Here is a 21329-nt window from a genome sequence, read left to right as displayed (position 1 = left end):
TTGTTTTGACTGAACCTCCTTCCTAACAGACCAAGTCTTTGTTTTATTGTGATTGTTGTTGCAGATTCTGGTTCTTTAGGTCCTAATCTTTCCATAAAGGTGTCTTATTGACGCTCCAGGAGGCTTTTTTGGGGAATCTGGCTCATATCATGCTGGATGTTCATAATCATCAAAATATCTTTTAAAAGTGATTTTTTTTCCCAAGACTCTGCTGAACAAATACATACAATAAACACAAGTATTGGAATTTTTTAATTTTGAAAACATTTTTTTTAATATTCTTTTTAAATAATTTTTAATATAAATATTTTTTTATTTTATTTTTTTTATTTTATTTTTTTCTTACTGTTCTATTTATTTATATTACTTAATTTTTAAAAATCTTTATTGACTTGTGAGCAGTGCAGCTGTAATCCTGTCAGGATTATCTTACTTTATCTTAATTTGGGTTCCTGTGACGACTCCAACAGGGAGGAGGAGACAACATGGGTTCCACAGTGTTCAGCTGGTTAAAGGCTTGCGTTTGGGATTCGAACCCGCGGCGCTGAAGCGTTGAACATGACTCTGACGTCGTCGCCCGTCTCCCCCTGACAGATCCTCCAGATCCTGGTTCGGGCCGTGGTGGAGAACCTGGCGGACCGGCAGGGCGAGCCGGCTGCAGCCCTGCGGCCCGGCCTGAAGGAGCTGCTGGGCCGAGTCAGCGCCCGCCACAGCAGCGACGGCGAGGTGTGGCGGCAGTACGCGCTGCTGTACGGAGACGGCCACGCCGGCCAGCCCGAGGACGACCACAAGGTCTGAAATACGACACCAGTTCAGCTGCAGATAGTGAAGTAAAAACTAGTGTTGGAGGCTTTTATTTTGAAGGAATGTGATCAGAAGAATACAACAGCAAGTTGTTTTTCATGCTTGATTGACATCTGGAGAGATCTAAAGCGATAAGCCCCTCCCACTGCGACACAGCATGCAGTTAACGGTCAGATAGTTGACGCCGTTAAAGGATGAAGTTAATAACAACAAAACAAACTGGACCGTTTGACCTCTGTGACCTCTGTGACCTCGTAACGAGCCGCTGCTGTCGGTCCTGCAGGCGCTGCAGTTCCTGTGTAAAGCCCACCGCTGCCAGCTGCAGGCCGGCGGCTGGGAGAAGGAGCCGGCGCTCTTCAAGGACGTGATCGCACGAGCCGCCAACATGGGGGAAGGTGAGAGCGCCGTCCAGGTGGAGGACACCTGTCCTGAAGCTCCTCCCAACAGGAAGTCCTGCTCACTGCCTCGTGCTGCTGACAGCGGGGTGTCATGCTGCAGGACCTTTAAAGCAGTCATGTCTTTCTCACCACTTTCTTTTTTCTCCTCCTCCTCTTCCTCCTCCTCCTCCTACTCTTCCTCAGTGGCCATCAGCTGCAGTCGGAGTCTCAGTAACCCAACAGAAGCTCTTCAGATGCTCTCCTCCACCCGCCTCAGCCTCAAGAGTCTGATCACCAAAGCTAAGGTACACACACACGCACGCACACACACACACACACACACACACTTCCCGTGACTCATGGCTGGCGGTCCGGCGCACGGCGACGTGACGTCACTTCTTTTTTTTAATTGCTGTTCTACACTGACGGAGTATAAACCATGACATGAATATATAGCAGAACATGTTTCATCATGTCATCTCTGCATTCCTTCATCATGTCATCTCTGCATTCCTTCATCGTGTCATCTCTGCATTCCTTCATCATGTCATCTTTGCATTCCTTCATCATGTCATCTTTGCATTCCTTCATCATGTCATCTTTGCATTCATTCATCATGTCATCTTTGCATTCATTCATCATGTCATCTTTGCATTCATTCATCATGTCATCTTTGCATTCATTCATCATGTCATCTTTGCATTCCTTCATGATGTCATCTTTGCATTCCTTCATCATGTCATCTTTGCATTCCTTCATCATGTCATCTTTGCATTCATTCATCATGTCATCTTTGCATTCATTCATCATGTCATCTTTGCATTCATTCATCATGTCATCTCTGCATTCCTTCATCATGTCATCTTTGCATTCTTTCATCATGTCATCTTTGCATTCCTTCATGATGTCATCTCTGCATTCCTTCATGATGTCATCTTTGCATTCCTTCATCATGTCATCTTTGCATTCCTTCATCATGTCATCTCTGCATTTCTTCATCATGTCATCTTTGCATTCCTTCATGACATCGTCTCTGCATTCCTTCATCATGTCATCTCTGCATTCCTTCATCATGTCATCTCTGCATTCCTTCATCATGTCATCTCTGCATTCCTTCATCATGTCATCTTTGCATTCCTTCATCATGTCATCTCTGCATTCCTTCATCATGTCATCTTTGCATTCCTTCATGATGTCATCTCTGCATTCCTTCATGATGTCATCTTTGCATTCCTTCATCATGTCATCTTTGCATTCCTTCATCATGTCATCTTTGCATTCCTTCATCATGTCATCTTTGCATTCCTTCATCATGTCATCTTTGCATTCCTTCATCATGTCATCTTTGCATTCCTTCATCATGTCATCTTTGCATTCCTTCATCATGTCATCTTTGCATTCCTTCATCATGTCATCTTTGCATTCCTTCATCATGTCATCTTTGCATTCCTTCATGATGTCATCTCTGCATTCCTTCATCATGTCATCTCTGCATTCCTTCATCATGTCATCTCTGCATTCCTTCATCATGTCATCTTTGCATTCCTTCATCATGTCATCTTTGCATTCCTTCATCATGTCATCTTTGCATTCCTTCATCATGTCATCTTTGCATTCCTTCATCATGTCATCTTTGCATTCCTTCATCATGTCATCTTTGCATTCCTTCATGATGTCATCTTTGCATTCCTTCATGATGTCATCTCTGCATTCCTTCATGATGTCATCTTTGCATTCCTTCATCATGTCATCTTTGCATTCCTTCATCATGTCATCTCTGCATTTCTTCATCATGTCATCTTTGCATTCCTTCATGACATCGTCTCTGCATTCCTTCATCATGTCATCTCTGCATTCCTTCATCATGTCATCTCTGCATTCCTTCATCATGTCATCTCTGCATTCCTTCATCATGTCATCTTTGCATTCCTTCATCATGTCATCTCTGCATTCCTTCATCATGTCATCTTTGCATTCCTTCATGATGTCATCTCTGCATTCCTTCATGATGTCATCTTTGCATTCCTTCATCATGTCATCTTTGCATTCCTTCATCATGTCATCTTTGCATTCCTTCATCATGTCATCTTTGCATTCCTTCATCATGTCATCTTTGCATTCCTTCATCATGTCATCTTTGCATTCCTTCATCATGTCATCTTTGCATTCCTTCATCATGTCATCTTTGCATTCCTTCATCATGTCATCTTTGCATTCCTTCATGATGTCATCTCTGCATTCCTTCATCATGTCATCTCTGCATTCCTTCATCATGTCATCTTTGCATTCCTTCATCATGTCATCTTTGCATTCCTTCATCATGTCATCTTTGCATTCCTTCATCATGTCATCTTTGCATTCCTTCATCATGTCATCTTTGCATTCCTTCATCATGTCATCTTTGCATTCCTTCATCATGTCATCTCTGCATTCCTTCATCATGTCATCTTTGCATTCCTTCATCATGTCATCTTTGCATTCCTTCATCATGTCATCTTTGCATTCCTTCATCATGTCATATCTGCATTCCTTCATCATGTCATCTTTGCATTCCTTCATCATGTCATCTTTGCATTACTTCATCATGTCATATCTGCATTCCTTCATCATGTCATCTCTGCATTCCTTCATCATGTCATCTTTGCATTCCTTCATGACATCGTCTCTGCATTCCTTCATCATGTCATCTCTGCATTCCTTCATCATGTCATCTCTGCATTCCTTCATCATGTCATCTCTGCATTCCTTCATCATGTCATCTCTGCATTCCTTCATCATGTCATCTCTGCATTCCTTCATCATGTCATCTTTGCATTCCTTCATCATGTCATCTTTGCATTCCTTCATCATGTCATCTTTGCATTCCTTCATCATGTCATCTTTGCATTCCTTCATCATGTCATCTTTGCATTCCTTCATCATGTCATCTTTGCATTCCTTCATCATGTCATCTTTGCATTCCTTCATCATGTCATCTCTGCATTCCTTCATCATGTCATCTTTGCATTCCTTCATCATGTCATCTTTGCATTCCTTCATCATGTCATCTTTGCATTCCTTCATCATGTCATATCTGCATTCCTTCATCATGTCATCTTTGCATTCCTTCATCATGTCATCTTTGCATTACTTCATCATGTCATATCTGCATTCCTTCATCATGTCATCTCTGCATTCCTTCATCATGTCATCTTTGCATTCCTTCATGACATCGTCTCTGCATTCCTTCATCATGTCATCTCTGCATTCCTTCATCATGTCATCTCTGCATTCCTTCATCATGTCATCTCTGCATTCCTTCATCATGTCATCTCTGCATTCCTTCATCATGTCATCTTTGCATTCCTTCATCATGTCATCTTTGCATTCCTTCATCATGTCATCTTTGCATTCCTTCATGATGTCGTCTTTGCATTCCTTCATGATGTCATCTTTGCATTCCTTCATCATGTCATCTTTGCATTCCTTCATCATGTCATCTTTGCATTCCTTCATCATGTCATCTCTGCATTCCTTCATCATGTCATCTTTGCATTCCTTCATGATGTCATCTTTGCATTCCTTCATCATGTCATCTTTGCATTCCTTCATGATGTCATCTTTGCATTCCTTCATGATGTCATCTCTGCATTCCTTCATCATGTCATCTCTGCATTCCTTCATCATGTCATCTCTGCATTCCTTCATCATGTCATCTTTGCATTCCTTCATCATGTCATCTCTGCATTCCTTCATCATGTCATCTTTGCATTCCTTCATCATGTCATCTCTGCATTCATTCATCATGTCATCTCTGCATTCCTTCATGATGTCATCTCTGCATTCCTTCATGATGTCATCTCTGCATTCCTTCATGACGTCGTCTTTGTGTTCCTTCGTTCCAGCAAATGCACACGGACGTGGCGTCGGGCGAGCTGCACGGCGAGCTGCGGGAGGGCGTCGGCGCTCTGGAGCAGCTGGTCACGACGCTGCAGGAGCTGAGCGCCGCGCTGCGCGACCGAGCGCCGTGATGTCATCACGGACACGCGGCCCGGCTGAGGGGAACGGGAAGCCAGCGGCCTCATTTTGTACTCGTGATGTTTTTATACCTGGATCTCCACGTTGGAATGTAAACGACTCTGAAAGGATTCAAACAGTAAAATGTTTCAACTTGTGAACGCTCGCTTTTTGTTTTCTGTTGCATTAGAAAGGTTTTGATGTTAAAGTGACCTTCACTCGTCATGAGGTGACCTTGAGGAGCTCCTCCCAGCAGCGTGTGAATGATGAGTAGAGTTACAGCGCCGACCAGAAGTTCACCTGGACCAAGTAGAACCCGTCAGGTGAAGCTGCTGAAGGCGTCCTGAGAAACCCAAACCTGGTTTTTCTGTAGTTTTCATTGCAGATTCTGCTCCTTTAGGCCACGTTCTTTCCAACAAGCTGTTATTAGCATGTTATTAGCATGTTATTAGCATGTGGGACCTTGTTAAGGGGTCAAACTAATCTTAATCAGCTGGATGTTCATAATTATGATCAAAATAAGTTATAAAAATGAAAATATACATTTGAAAACAGAAATAAATCTCAGTATTGAAACTCATTTGAGGAGCTGCTTCATGCATCAGCACATCTTTTAAGATCTGTCTTCTGAACGCTCGTATGAAGCCGTTAAATCAATCAATGAAGTGACGTCTTCAGAGCCTCGTTGTTCCTCTGGAGGCGCTGCTGTGTGTGTGTGTGTGTGTGGGTGTGTGTGTGTGTGTGTGTGGACGTTATCAGCCTGATGACATCATACATCAGCACATTCTTTACCGGATACGACGTTGAACATGAGGAACGGGATCTTTGACTGTTCCCTGGCTGAGGTTACGGACCAGGAGCATCATGGGTAACGGAGCCGAACGCCGACTCATGGAAACGGCAGCGCGCAAGTCACACGTTCATATTCATACAGAATATCACACGTTCATATTCATACAGAACAATATCACACATGTTCTTCAAGGTTGTTCACAATATCTACAACACGACAACCTCTGACTTATGTGTGTGTGTGTGTGTGTGTATGTGTGTGTGTGTGTGTGTGTGTGTGTGTGTGTGTGTGTGTGAGCAGGTGCGTATGTATGTGTCTATGTAGATGTGTGTAGGTATGTGTGTGTGTTGTGTACAATACATGCACACACATTAACCGTGAATTGTAACACTTCTGAACATCAGGATGTAAACACAACTTCCTGCGACGACGTCATCTTTCTGGAGTCCAGTGCTCTGCACCGACTTCACTTTGTGTATTAAAACCACACACACTGCTGCTCTGAAGATCATTTACCGATAGATGGACACACACACACACACACACACACACCCTCGAGCAGAGGCCACGCTGCCGTCGGAGCAGGAGGATCCCTCAGTCTTCCTGTTTGTCACCAGCAGGAAGTGACCTCGGCGTTGCAGCTCAGGGTTTTTATCTCGCTGGTGGTTCTTCACTTCAATGGCGCTTGTGTTTTATTTTGGCCTGGACCGCTTCATCAGGGAGCCGCCGCTCTGAAGGGAACGCCTCTTGTGACCCCCGATAAGAAGGAAAAGACTTGTTCCAGATGCGCTGTGATGGAAGCCGCTGCTGCCGGACGATGCGGTCGCTATCGACGCTGCAGCAGCGTGCAGCACAGGTCCGGCCTGTTGGACAGATGGCTTCAGAGCGCTGGTTAGTGTTCCCTCACCGCTTCACATGAAGTAAGGCTCAGGTTGGAGGATGTTACAGCCTCACACAGCAGTCATGGAATAAAAAAGGCCCTGCTTCATCCATTCATCACATTAAATCAAAGGGTCAAAAGAGGTGACTCAGTGTTTGAGTCCTCAAAACTACAATGACACCACATTTAATTAAGATGCTATTTTAGTCAGGACACTGATGGAGGAGCTACATGAAGGTACCACCTGTCCATCAGGACTAACATTCACACTGATGGAGGAGCTACATGAAGGTACCACCTGTCCATCAGGACTAACATTCACACTGATGGAGGAGCTACATGAAGGTACCACCTGTCCATCAGGACTAACATTCACACTGATGGAGGAGCTACATGAAGGTACCACCTGTCCATCAGGACTAACATTCACACTGATGGAGGAGCTACATGAAGGTACCACCTGTCCATCAGGACTAACATTCACACTGATGGAGGAGCTACATGAAGGTACCACCTGTCCATCAGGACTAACTAACATTCACACTGATGGAGGAGCTACATGAAGGTACCACCTGTCCATCAGGACTAAATATTGGGACATTGTGTACTTCAGTACATGTTTTTACACTTACAATAATACCAAACGTTATAATGACATCATCATGTTAAAAACTCAACACGAGGAAAACATTGAGCTTTAACTTTGACTGAGTTTGAGCACCAGCATCAGGATGTAAACTGAAGAACAACATTAACGTTTCAGTGGATGTCTAATAACAGCGTGTTTGTATTCAGGTCACAGCGCTCTGTAGCAAGCATAACAATTATGATTCAAGACGTGTTGTGACATTGACATGGAGGCACAAAGTCCACAGGGAGGAGACGACTAAACCTGACCGGGTTTCCTGAGCTTAACTAAGTAGTCATTAGGTATGTGAACACACACGATGACCTTTCACCAGCCTGACTGAGTCGCTGCGGCCTAAAACTAATCAAACTTTACTTCAACCGAAGCTGCAAAACAGCTTTGGAAGATAACTGTGTTTCGTAACATTGATATAGGTTTTGAAAGGCTCTGGCAAATGATGGCGTCCTGCCAATATCATGAAAGGATGTTCTGCTGTTTGTGATTATAAATGACATGTATTATAAATGGCTGTTTAATTTGAGGACGTAGGATAGCTCCACACCGACCCTCACCCTGTCATCAGAGGTAGACCTCGCTCTCTGCAGCCGAATATGCCTTCAGCTCTTTTTGAGGGTGCAAGTTACCAACATCCAGTTACAGCTGGTGGGACCAATATGACACACAGGTCACCAGTATGACCTGCACCTTACAGGTCACCGTATGACCTGTAACGTACAGGTCACCAGTATGACCTGCACCTTACAGGTCACCAGTATGACCTGTAACGTACGAGTCACCGATATGACCCGTATTGTACAGGTCACCGTATGACCTGTACGTTACAGGTCATAATGGTGACCTGTACGTTACAGGTCACCATTATGACCTGTAACGTACAGGTCACCAGTATGACCCGTAACGTACGAGTCACCGATATGACCCGTATTGTACAGGTCACCATTATGACCTGTAACGTACAGGTCATATTGGTGACCTGTACATTACGGGTCACCATTATGACCTGTAACGTACAGGTCATAATAGTGACCTGTATGTTACAGGTCACTATTATGACCTGTAACGTACAGGTCATAATAGTGACCTGTATGTTACAGGTCACCATTATGAACTATAACGTACAGGTCACCAATATGACCTGTACCTTACAGGTCACTATTATGACCTGTAAGGTACAGGTCACCAATATGACCCGTAACGTACGGGTCACCATTATGACCTGTAACGTACAGGTCACCATTATGACCCGTAACGTACAGGTCACCAATATGACCCGTAATCTACAGGTCACCAATATGACCTGTAATCTACAGGTCACCAATATGACCCGTAACGTACAGGTCACCAATATGACCTGAAATCTACAGGTCACCAATATGACCCGTAACGTACAGGTCACCAATATGACCTGTACGTTACAGGTCATATTGGTGACCCGTAACGTACAGGTCACCATTATGACCTGTAACGTACAGGTCATAATGGTGACCTGTACGTTACAGGTCATATTGGTGACCCGTAACGTACAGGTCACCAATATGACCCGTAATGTACAGGTCATCAATATTAACTGTAACGTACAGGTCACCATTATGACCTGTAACGTACAGGTCATATTGGTGACCTGTGCGTTACGGGTCACCGATATGACCCGTAACGTACAGGTCACCAATATGACCTGTACAATACGGGTCATATTGGTGACCTGTAACGTTACAGGTCACTCATATTACCTGTAATGCACAGGTCACCAATATGAGTTGTTGTTTCTATGACCTGTAACGTACAGGTCACCGATATGACCTGTGCGTTACAGGTCACCATTATTACCTGTAACGCACAGGTCACCAGTATGAGTTGTTGTTTCATGGAAACAACAACACAATGGCTCCATCCTACAAACACACATAGTTTCTCCTCCCATCAAACTCTCCGTCCTCCACCTGCTGCAAACATGTTTTCCTGGATGAAAGCCGCCTCTGTGCGGATGACTCAGATGACTGAATGAACGAACTCTCTGCCCGGGTTTCTGCAGCATTGCATCATCGTTGACTCCACACATGGCGGCTGCAGCCCTCCTCGCAGCTCTGCCATGTCTTTCCCCACAAGTTTGGCAAAGGGCTCCCGGCCTCCGCCCTCGTTCCCGGGGAAGCTGTTTCACAATCCGCCTCTCGGTTCTGCTAACCGTCACATTTCATGGGCCTGAATTCAGCGGCGGGTTTCACAGCCCAGACCTGTCACACGAGCACTTAACACCTCACAAACAAAAGCACACACTTTCCATCCTGCTCTGCGAGGGAAGGTGGATGTTTGAAAGTTTCTCACGCAAGCAGAATGAGGACACGTCTCACTCCATTGATCCGATTGAACAGATGAAAGACTTGAACAGCGGGGCTCACGCCCGGTCAGTTCATTCTTTACCCACAATGCTGTCGGGGAAAACAGCAACACATCCAGGGTGCAGGTGTATGTCAAAAAGTTCACCTTTTGGTTACAGAGGAGGCGTGAGGTGGACCAGAGCTGCTGTTTGTACTAACAATGTGTACGCACAGAACACATGTGCACCATTTCATTTCATATTGTTGTGCAATGCGTTCTTTTCATTGCTTAGAATAACAGTTATCTTTGCATATGACAGTAAAAACATCTTGTATCTTGAATTTGATGAGCATTACATGTTTAATAAAGGGTTATAAGGAAGATCCTCACCATACTTCAGACATAATTGTGCATTTGTCTTTAGATAAGATTAGATGGTTATCTGGATTGTGTGCCATGCGTACACTACTCATCATTCATGTGATGTTACGTTCTGGTCACATGACATCTGTTGATCTGTCCGTCCTGCAGAGCATCCTCCTCTGTTGCTCTATGAAGCTTCTTCCTGTTTTCCCTGTGAAAGGGTTTCTTATTATCTTTATTTGGGGAGTTTTTTGACCGATGTGAGGTCCTGGGACATGATGTCATGAGTACAGACTGTAAAGCTCTGACGGGAGTTTGTAGTCGTGATTTTGGGCTTTACAAAATAAACTGAATTCAATAGAATAGATTATATTTCCTTTATTAGTTCTGCAGTGGGGAAAATTGTAAACAAGGTAAAGTGCATGTAAGAGATATAGTAAAAAAAAAACAATTAATAGGAATAATAAAAGTAAAAACAGTAATAAAACAGTAGAAATCTACAATACTGATATATATATATATATAAACAGACAGAATAAATACATATTTTACAGTGTATTAATTTGACATTGCGTAATATTGTACTTAAAGTGCTATTTAAGTGATCAGGAACATTTATTGACCTCTAATGGCAGAATCAATAACTTCTTTTAAATCACTCCTTAAAACACATTTTATAGAATTGCTTTTAAGTGACGTCGTCCTTTTATGATCGATTATGCAGTTATTTTGTTCCCATGGTTTTGTTTGTGTATTTATATCTGTGTTTGTGTTCTACTGTTGTTGTATTTGTTTGGTTCAGTTGTGTTCAATGCCTCTATGGTACGGTCCTTTTTGTTTATCGCTATTGAAGTCGTGTCTACGCTTTGCTGATCTGTGGAAGCACTTTGTAAACTTTGTTTTAAAGCTGCTCTATAAATAAAGTGATTATTATTATTATTATTATTATTATTATTATTATTATTATTATTATTATTAATGTGACGACGGCTGTGTTGGTGGCTAACAGCGCTAACCTCATCCTCATTACTCCTCTCCATCTTACATCCAGAAGATTTAGTCCAGTGTGTCTGAACAGGATGAACTGGTGTTAAATGTTGTTCCTGACGAGCACCAGAAGGTTTTGTGTTCTTAGTTTATGGAGATTTTTTTAATACAGATATCAAGTCCTACTCATGAGACAGTATCTCATAACTCTGACTTACAGGATCACATGTCTTTATCACAGTGGCGGTAACGGGCTCCCATAAATAACCGTTTTTAAACTCCATGACTGTTCCAGGTTTTCCATGAGCGTAAAGAACCCTGGTACAGATGTGTGTGTGTTGGGCTGGGTCCTCCTGTGAGCCCGTGTGTGTGTGTGTGTGTGGGCGGGCGCTTGGTTTGGGTCCCCTGACACCCTTGGGCCCCAAGAAACCCTCACCCCCCCTCCCTCCTCCCTCCCCCGCTACGTCACGTCTGGAGGCTGGCTGCTGGCTGCGCGCGCCCAGCGGACTGTTCACCTCCAACGGAGAAACTTTCCTGGAGTTCTCGAGCTGTTCCGACTGTTGAGTCCAGTCCTGCCCAGAGGGGGAAGCAGCTGCGAGGGTGAGGAGACAGAGAAGCGGAGCGACATTCACGTCCACACCCGGGGGACGTCTCCATGCCCATTATTTATCACTTTCTCTGACGTTTCCACGTGAAAACTGCGCGTTTTTGCTTCTTCTTCTGGAGGTAGCGGTAGCTTATTTAGTGTTTTTTAACAGCCCGTGTTGCCTTCAGGGACATGCCCAGGAATACGGTGCTTGTAAGAAGTGAAAGAAGTGGTTCACGGAGCCGAAAGTAACCTGGACCTTTTTTTTTTCCTTCTTCAGCCCCTTTAAAAGTTTTTCCATATTTTTTCATTTGACTCCGGCGTGGATATGGCCGGGATAAGATGGGGCCTCCTGCTTTCCTTCGGTTTCTTCTTCCTCTCCCCGGTGTGTGTGTCTGCGCAGCAGCAGCAGCAGCAGCAGCAGGCCGGCTTCAGGAGGCTGTACGTGCTGCAGCCGGGGCCGGGGCCCGGGCCGGCCGGAGCGGGCGGCGGCGGCGGCGGCGGCGGCGGCGTGCGCGTCAGCTCCATCTCCACGCGGCGCGGCGCGGCGGGGCGGCCGCACACCTACAACGTGGAGCTCAACGCCAACTACGGCGGCCAGGTGCGGACCCGCAGGATGGGGAACCAAGCGGCCGCTGCCCCGCAGTTCAGCCAGCAGCAGCAGCAGCAGCAGCCGCAGCAGCAGCAGCCGCAGCAGCAGCAGCAGCAGCAGCAGCCGCAGCAGCAGCAGCCGGCCGCCCGGCACGGCGGGCCGGCGCGCGGCCAGCAGCAGCAGCAGCAGCAGCAGCAGCAGCAGCAGCAGCAGCAGCAGCAGCCGCAGCAGCAGCAGCAGCCGGCCGCCCGGCACGGCGGGCCGGCGCGCGGCCAGCAGCAGCAGCAGCAGCAGCAGCAGCAGCAGCAGCTCGTGAAGCTGTCCGGGTAAGAAAGTGTCAGGAGGGAGGAATGCGGGCTCGTAATGACTTCCTGTGACGTCATGACCAAACACTTTTTTTGTTTTGGTTTTGTGGGGAAAAGTGTTTTTTAAAAGTAACCAAAGCTTTTTAGACGATGACAACATGAACCCACGCGAGGGGCCACACGCTCGCGCAGTGGAACGTTACGCAGTGATCACGTGACGCTAAGTGCAGTTGACAGTCGGGGTTTGTGTGTGTTGGCCCCCTCACCAGCTGGTTAAACGGTGTGACCTGTTCAATGAGCTGCATGCAGGCTGCTGAGCGTCTCAGTGTGCTGTAATGTCATTACTCCTGACTCAAAGACCGATGAACCTTTATTCCAGGGGCCGCCGTGAAGCACATCTCAGGCCCCCAACGCAGAATGTGTTAAAAGCTGTAAACCAGTACATGAAGTGGATTAAACCAGTAGGGATGGATATGGCAACGGCCACACAGCCAAAGCTCAGCTGTAGTAAAGGCCCTGTGCACTCTTGGTACACCAACACAGTTTAATGTGAGGTTAAATGAAATGTATGACATTGTCTCGACAAAACAGGCCACTTGTCCTCGTACAGTTCTTGAATTTCAAACCATTTCTTTCATTCCTCTCTGACGGTCATCACCTACCTGTTAAACAACGACCGGTCCTCTCGTATCCTCTCTCTCAAGCTCGGACTTCACATCTCCAACTGACCCTTTCGTCCCTCTCTGTTACTGTGCTATAACGGCTCAGTTCGTTGTGTTCTGATAAGCCGGCCACGACTTCCTGTTATTGATCCAAAAAGTCTGAACCATCTGAAAAATATGTGTGCACAACAGAACCACTGTGGACGGGCCCTCCGTCAACTTCAACGTCATGAAAAGTATTCACATTGAGCCTCAGGCTGCAGGGTGTCGGGTCATTGCTCGTGCTAGTGAGTGGGGGAAACATCAAATTCAATATTTCATATTCAGAATACTTTTAGAGCACTTTCAGGAAGTCGTCAGTGTTGAAGAAACCGACACCGAGCCGTAGTTTATACCTAGAGCTGGGCGAAGATGAAATCATTTAACTGATTCATCTCATTTTTTACTTCAATAGTGAAGTAAAAACTAGTTTATTGCAGCTTTTATTTAAAAGTAAAGTTTTCAGAACAATATAACAGCTCTCTGGAACAACATAAACAGTGTGTTCAGCAGTAAGGGTCCCTGTGAGGGACAAACCACTCCTTCTTTGTCCATGTTCAGTAGTAAGGGTCCCTGTGAGGGACAAACCACTCCTTCTTTAGTCCATGTTCAGTAGTAAGGGTCCCTGTGAGGGACAAACCACTCCTTCTTTGTCCATGTCCAGTTCTAAAGATGTAAGTTAAAGACCAGCAGCTGATGAACTTCATACTTCTTCCTCTCACATGAACTCCCCTGCAGCCCAAACATGTAAACAATCAGAACCAGCTTTATTAATCAAATATGTGCACACATGCAGTGATTTGGACTGCAGGGAAAAGAAGCCAAGAACAAAAAGAAGAAGAAGAAAGCGCAACAAATGGAATTAAAGGACAGACAGGACTATTGTGTGTTTGCAAAAAGGAGGGTATGTGCGTGTATCTATCTGGATATCTAGATATATCTATGTATCTACATCCCGCTGTGCACTTGTTGGACGGTTGCAGGGTTACTGCAGCAGATTGTTTCTCACGCATCGGGCCAAGCGATGGCGTGTGAGGAGAATCTATCCTTGTGTTGCGTTGCTGCTCAGTGTTATGTAGCAGCACCAGAAGCTGTAACAGAAGGGTCTGCAGGGGGTCAGCTGCACGCGTTCCTGGGGAGACTGGTATCAATATCTCCATGAATGTGTTAAATCCATGCTGGGACAGGCACCAGAGCCAAGCCAAATGGAAAAGCTGTATAGATGGATGGATACAGACGGCCAGGTCTACGTCAGACTCGTGAGAGACACAGGACATGGCTTTGGTGCGTGTTGCGTCTCTGGTGAAATGTGTTAAGAGACACACGGACCGGCGTCTCTACGCCGCTTCTTTGTATTCCCAACACGATAACTTCTGTTGGCGACGCACATAATCGTAGACGCGACGGCCAAATTGTCGAAGCCGAGGCTTCATAACGTTAGAGCTTCATAACGTTAGAGCTTCATAACGTTAGAGCTTCATAACGTTAGAGCTTCATAACGTTAGAGCTTCATAACGTTAAGGTTAGAGCTTCATAACGTTAGAGTTAAGGCTTCATAATGTTAGGGCTTCATAACATTAAGGTTAGAGCTTCATAACGTTAAGGTTAGAGCTTCATAACGTTAGAGCTTCATAACGTTAGGGCTTCATAACGTTAGAGCTTCATAACGTTAGAGCTTCATAACGTTAGAGTTAAGGCTTCATAACGTTAGGGCTTCATAACGTTAGAGCTTCATAACGTTAGAGTTAAGGCTTCATAACGTTAGGGCTTCATAACGTTAGAGCTTCATAACGTTAGAGTTAAGGCTTCATAACGCTAGGGCTTCATAACGTTGGGGCTTCATAACGTTAGAGTTAAGGCTTCATAACGTTAGGGCTTCATAACGTTAAGGCTTCATAACGTTGGGGTTAAGGCTTCATAACGTCAGGGCTTCATAACGTTAAGGCTTCATAACGTTGGGGTTAAGGCTTCATAACGTTAAGGCTTCATAACATTAGGGCTTCATAACGTTAAGGCTTCATAACGTTGGGGTTAAGGCTTCATAAAGTCAGGGCTTCATAACGTTAAGGCTTCATATCGTTAAGGCTTCATAACATTAGGGCTTCATAACGTTAAGGCTTCATAACGTTGGGGTTAAGGCTTCATAACGTTATGGCTTCATAACGTTAGGGCTTCATAACGTTAGGGTTAGGGCTTCATAACGTTAAGGCTTCATAACGTTGGGGTTAAGGCTTCATAACATTGGGGTTAAGGCTTCATAACGTTGAGGTCAAGGCTTCATAACGTTGGGTTTAAGGCTTCATAACGTTGGGGTTAAGGCTTCATAACGTTAGGGTTAAGGCTTCATAACGTTAAGGCTTCATAACGTTGGGGTTAAGGCTTCATAACGTCAGGGCTTCATAACGTTAAGGCTTCATAACGTTGGGGTTAAGGCTTCATAACGTCAGGGCTTCATAACGTTAAGGCTTCATAACGTTGGGGTTAAGGCTTCATAACGTTAAGGCTTCATAACGTTGGGGTTAAGGCTTCATAACGTTAAGGCTTCATAACGTTAAGGCTTCATAACGTTAAGGCTTCATAACGTTGGGGTTAAGGCTTCATAACGTTGGGGTTAAGGCTTCATAACGTTGGGGTTAAGGCTTCATAACGTTAAGGCTTCATAACGTTGGGGTTAAGGCTTCATAACGTTAAGGCTTCATAACGTTAAGGCTTCATAACGTTGGGGTTAAGGCTTCATAACGGCCGTCCAAGCCTCAGAGTCTGAGTCCACCTCTTAGAAACAGGGCGGTTTCTCCAGAGTCCTGACAGCTGAATGCTCTCTGGCACGTCGGGCTTTCAAGAAATTGCCATCGACCAAGTTTTTTAAGCAGCTAATCTGTACATCACGTACAGATTACACCAACAGGTGAAATGTTTCCTGGTACAGGAGTGTCTGAAGGGAAGCGGTGAGATGCTCTCATCACACGGCTGCAGTGGTACAACTTATACTAGCCGTCCGATAGGGGCCGGTTCCACCACGCTGACGCTTTTTAAAACCTCTAAAGCAGAACAAGAAGAGGAGGAACAACCTCCAGGCTGTGTGTGGTCCAGCAGCTTAACCTCAGCAGCTCAGATTATGGTCCGTCGGAGTGTTTCGGTGTGTGTGATGTGTGAGTCGTACCGAGGTTACGAGGCTTTCTGGTGGAAAACGGAGACGCTGCCGCTCATCACTGGATCAATGTTACACTAGAAAGGTGTTTGTTAGCTGCAAAAGCTAAAATATTGACAAATATTGCCCCTGACGTGACTTTCAAACCATCCACTTTGTCTTGTTCTTGGGTCAAAGCAGATTGAACATTCACACGGCGGCGAGAAAAGGAAAGAAAAGAGTTAGAGAAAGGGCCAGACTCATAAAGCAGTCATATTTCACAGCTGACTCTCAAAGGGTTTGGAGCTTCTCACCAGCACACGAACAACCCTCTCACATCCAAATGAACTCACACCGCCGGTTCAGACTGACACTGAACCGGTTCAGAGTCAGTCTGAACCGGTTCAGACTGACACTGGACCCGTTCAGACTGACACTGGACCCGTTCAGACTGACACTGAACCGGTTCAGACTGACACTGAACCGGTTCAGACTGACACTGGACCCGTTCAGACTGACACTGAACCGGTTCAGACTGACACTGAACCGGTTCAGAGTCAGTCTGACACTGAACCGGTTCAGACTGACACTGAACCGGTTCAGACTGACACTGAACCGGTTCAGACTGACACTGAACCGGTTCAGACTGACACTGAACCGGTTCAGACTGACACAAAGAAAGATGGATGAGGAGGATAGATGAGCGGGTTCAGACCCTGGTCATGTGTGTGTATCATTCTCCACCAGAAGGTCCAAAGGGGCGGGGACTCACACCATCGACGCCGGTCTCTTTGATGCTGCTGCTGCTGATGATGATGATGATGATGTGAGGCGTGAGCTCCCAGGTCGGTCCAGCTTCCAACAGCCTGACTCAATCAAGTCTCTGTGGAACGTTTCCAAACCGACTTTAGTAGTAAAACTAACCCTGTGAGGTTCAGGCTGCGCGGCGCTCAGAAACCTTCCCCAATAAACACTCCACCTCAGCCACCTCAGCTCCAACAGAAGAACCCCGGCCTTCACAGGCGTATTTTTTCGCATCACAAGGGCCAAAACCACATATCACGAGCTCTGCGCTTGGGACGGCGCTCTAGTCTGGAAAACATCCGGTGAGAATAGTCGGAGGCCAGCAGAGTCGTGCCAAGTCAGATAACTATGATGGAGCGCTTAGATGATGACGTAACTCGTCTCAAACCCCCTGAACCTCGCGGACAACATTTTGAACTCTGTTGCGGAGCTCAAATGAAACTCGACGCGGCCTTTTTCTGACCTGAAATGTTCTCTGAAACAGTCTTGAAGGACGTGAAGGCCAATGAAACAGCTCAGTGGTGCAGTAAAAGAGATGAATGTGAAGTCTGCTTGAAACTACATCTCTTTAAAGGTAAAGAGTGATCCGGGGCGAGCAGAGAGAAGGTGCTGGGCTGCTGTTTGGATCTTCACCTCCAGCTCAACTGTTGTGTTTTTGTGTTCGCAGGGTGAACGTCTGTGGAGGGCAGTGCTGCCACGGATGGAGCGCCGCTCAGGGCTCGCAGCGCTGCACAAAGCGTAAGTCTACACAACGCCGCTGTGGCTCGTTTTACTTGCAAATGACTCAATGTTGGTAAATGTGTGCTAACGTTCTCGTGTGATTATCACGGAATACAAACGCGACACACCGTTTGTACTTGCATACAAAAATGGTACAATCAAGACGACGTGGATGAGCGTTGGGTGCGTGATGCATACGTTGAGAGCAAATCTGTGCAAAAGTCCGTGTCGTGAATGAGGCCCAGTGTTTTAATGGCGTCTGCCTGGAAGGAGCGCGTGTCTCACGGCGAAAGAGAAACACATTTGAAAAGGATTGTCGCTCTTGGCTCGAGGCTCGTCGGTCAGATCGCTTTCTTGTTTGTGAGATCTTGCCAACTTGTTATTGAAGAAGTAAACAGCTTTCCTCCAGAGCGCCGGGCTCTGTCGGCGTGTGGAGAGGGAAGAAGGCTGCTGAAGCACCAGGAGTCGCTTGTCTGCTGTTCTAGTTCAAGACATCGGGGAGTCATTTAGGATCAGTTATTGTCTTTATGCAACACAACGAAAAGCCGTTGTAGACCTTTTTCAACCCATAAAAACACGAGAAACTAAACTTGAAACAGTGCTGCATTCCTTTTAAATGATTTGCATCATAAGGACCGGCGGCAATAAAACTATTCTCTGGGTGGAAAACATGGCCGACATCTTCAGAAGAGGAAAATATTGGCATAGAAAATGTTGACTAATAACTATGCAACAAAACTGTTACACCTTATAAAATAGAATAAAAAAGTGCCCAAAAAGTGTCAGTTAATGTTCCAAATAGAATGTTCTGAAACAATGTTGCACGTTTCACTCTGCGACACAAACGTCTCCGACAACTGTGTCGACCGAACTGACGCCACAAAGAAGTTGTTGTTGCATCAGGACAGTTTAGGAATGTAGAAGGACGTAGACTTCAGTTGCATCAAAGCTTTTCTTTAGAGAATTATCTAATTAAAAGAAGCCGGCTGGAAGCCACACAATTCAACTGAATTTTCCACACTGCTGTTTTACGCTCTCTTGAGGTCTTTTCCTTTTTGAACTTGAACGCATCCTGATGCGACGTCTCCTCGGTCAACGCCGCGGTGACTCCGAGCATCGGGTATGAACACATCACAACATGAGAAGAGTCTGGTTCAGTTAGCTGATCCAAATGTTGTGCAAATTCTACATTTCACTAACAGGACTCGACGACAAAGTTGGACCGCTGCCATGTCATCAGGCCTGTTAAACTGTTAATGCGCCACCAGACAGTCACGGTAAAGAAGCAGTGACTTCACTGATAGTTCAGCAAATTCCAGCCATCGCGCGGTCACCAGCTGTGAATAACGAGGAAAGAATGCGACGGTGAATGCAAGCGACTTAAACGAGTGTTTCTTTGGGTGTCTGGGCTCACCCGGAGAGGACGGGCGAGGGGCTTAGAACAGCGCCCTGTTGAACACCACAAGGGGCTCCATTTAAGCAGCAGCAGACCAACAACCCGCTGGCGCTGTTACGTACACAGTCTGGCCAGGTTGGGACCTGCAGGACGGGCTGGAGCTCATGTGCGGGTATTCGTCTGCAATCGGTCTCGAGGGGTCGGGGAAAAAAATCGATACAGCACAGTATCGCGATATTTTGCGTGGCGATATTGTATCGATACACGGAAGCCGAGTATCGATCTTTTATTTAATCAATTCTAAAGTTTTTGGTCTTGGAATAATAAAATCAATTTATTTTTTGTTGACAAAGTTTTCCTTTGGGGACAATTTGCGGTTGAAAAAAAAAGTAAGAAATCGCAATACATCGCAATACTCAATACATCGCGATAATATCGTATCGGGCCTTAAGTATCGTGACGATATCGTATCAGGACTTAAGTATAATGGCAATATCATATCGGACTTAAGTATCGTGACAATATTGTATCGCACTTAAGTACCGTGACAATATCGCAGCAGACCTAAGTATCGTGACAATATCGCATAAGACCTAAGTATCGTGACAATATCGTACTTAAGTATCGTGACAATATCTCATCGGACATAAGTAGCGTGACAATATCGTATCGTAATAAAGTATTGTGACAATATCGTATCGTAATAAAGTATCGTGACAATATTGTATCGGACTCAAGTATCGCGACAATATCACATCAGACCTAAGTATCGTGACAATATCGTATCGCACATAAGTATGGTGGCAATATCGTATTGTATGTAAGTATCTTGACAACATTGTATCGTAATATAGTATCGTGACAATATTGTATCGGACTTAAGTATCGTGACAATATCGTACTTAAGTATCTTGACAATATCTCACCGGACATAAGTAGCGTGACAATATCGTATCATAATAAAGTATCGTGACAATATTGTATCGGACTCAAGTATCGCGACAATATCACATCAGACCTAAGTATCGTGACAATATCGTATCGCACATAAGTATCATGGCAATGTTGTATCGCACTTAAGTATCGTGACATTATTGTATTGTACTTAACTATCATGACAATATCGTATCAGACCCAAGTGTCGTGACAATATCGTACTTAAGTACCGTGACAATATCTCATCTGACATAAGTAGCGTGACAATATCGTATCATAATAAAGTATTGTGACAATATTGTATCATAATAAAGTATCGTGACAATATCGCATCATAACAAAGTATCGCGACAATATTGGATCGCACTTAAGTATCGTGACAATATCATATCGTACTTAATTATCATGACATATCGTATCAGACTTAAGTATTGTGACAATATCATATCGTACTTAACTAGCATGACCTATCGCATCAGACTTAAGTATCGTGACAATATCATATCGTACTTAATTATCATGACATATCGCATCAGACTTAAGTATCGTGACAATATCATATCGTACTTAATTATCATGATAATATCGCATCAGACTTAAGTATCGTGACACTATCGTATCGTGGGACCTCTGCTGATTCCCAGCCCTATCGGTCTCACACATCGTTCTGCTGCCCTTGCGCTACTATTTGGAAAGTTTGCAGTGAGTAGCTCCTGTACTTAGTGACGTTTGGTTGGTCGGTTAATTAAATATAAAGGTCGGTGGAGGCCGTTAACGGCACAGCGAGCCATGTGATGAAAGTCTCCCATTTTCCCATCACAGTTGTCCAAAACCCTTTTTCCTGCAGGCAAACATTATAATTAACATTATTTTTGGTCAATATCGAGATCCCGACCATTAAACCTAATTACCCATTGATTTTGGAAAACATGGTGCATTTAGAGAAGAATGTTGTATATTTTAAAGTTTGAATGTATCACTGGAGGTGCACAACATG

At 44.9% G+C, this 21329-nt stretch overlaps 2 protein-coding genes across 6 annotated transcripts in view; both read left to right on the top strand.

Moving 5' to 3' along the window:
- ttc27 (tetratricopeptide repeat domain 27) overlaps nucleotides 1-5852 on the top strand; it is a 32834-nt gene extending 26982 nt beyond the window's left edge. Inside the window, exons 17-20 of the mRNA XM_068568491.1 lie at nucleotides 595-792; nucleotides 1088-1199; nucleotides 1386-1486; nucleotides 5066-5852. Of these exons, the coding sequence (XP_068424592.1) occupies nucleotides 595-792; nucleotides 1088-1199; nucleotides 1386-1486; nucleotides 5066-5191 (537 nt within the window). The 3' untranslated portion in view covers nucleotides 5192-5852. The remainder of the gene's footprint in view (nucleotides 1-594; nucleotides 793-1087; nucleotides 1200-1385; nucleotides 1487-5065) is intronic.
- A 12101-nt stretch (nucleotides 5853-17953) lies between these two features.
- The window catches only part of ltbp1 (latent transforming growth factor beta binding protein 1), an 83812-nt gene continuing 80436 nt past the window's right edge, over nucleotides 17954-21329 (top strand). For all 5 annotated transcript variants that reach the window (XM_068567490.1, XM_068567489.1, XM_068567487.1 and 2 more), the window contains exon 1: nucleotides 17954-18018. The gene's annotated coding sequence lies outside the window, so the exon portion shown is untranslated. The remainder of the gene's footprint in view (nucleotides 18019-21329) is intronic.

This window comes from Clinocottus analis, unplaced genomic scaffold (assembly GCF_023055335.1).
Source record: "Clinocottus analis isolate CAN_PGR_092001 unplaced genomic scaffold, fCliAna1.0.p SCAF_8, whole genome shotgun sequence".
In the NCBI taxonomy this organism is placed as follows: Eukaryota; Metazoa; Chordata; class Actinopteri; order Perciformes; family Cottidae; genus Clinocottus; species Clinocottus analis.
The sequence above is the reverse complement of the archived record's forward strand: the minus strand, read 5'-3'. Positions and strand labels throughout refer to the sequence as shown.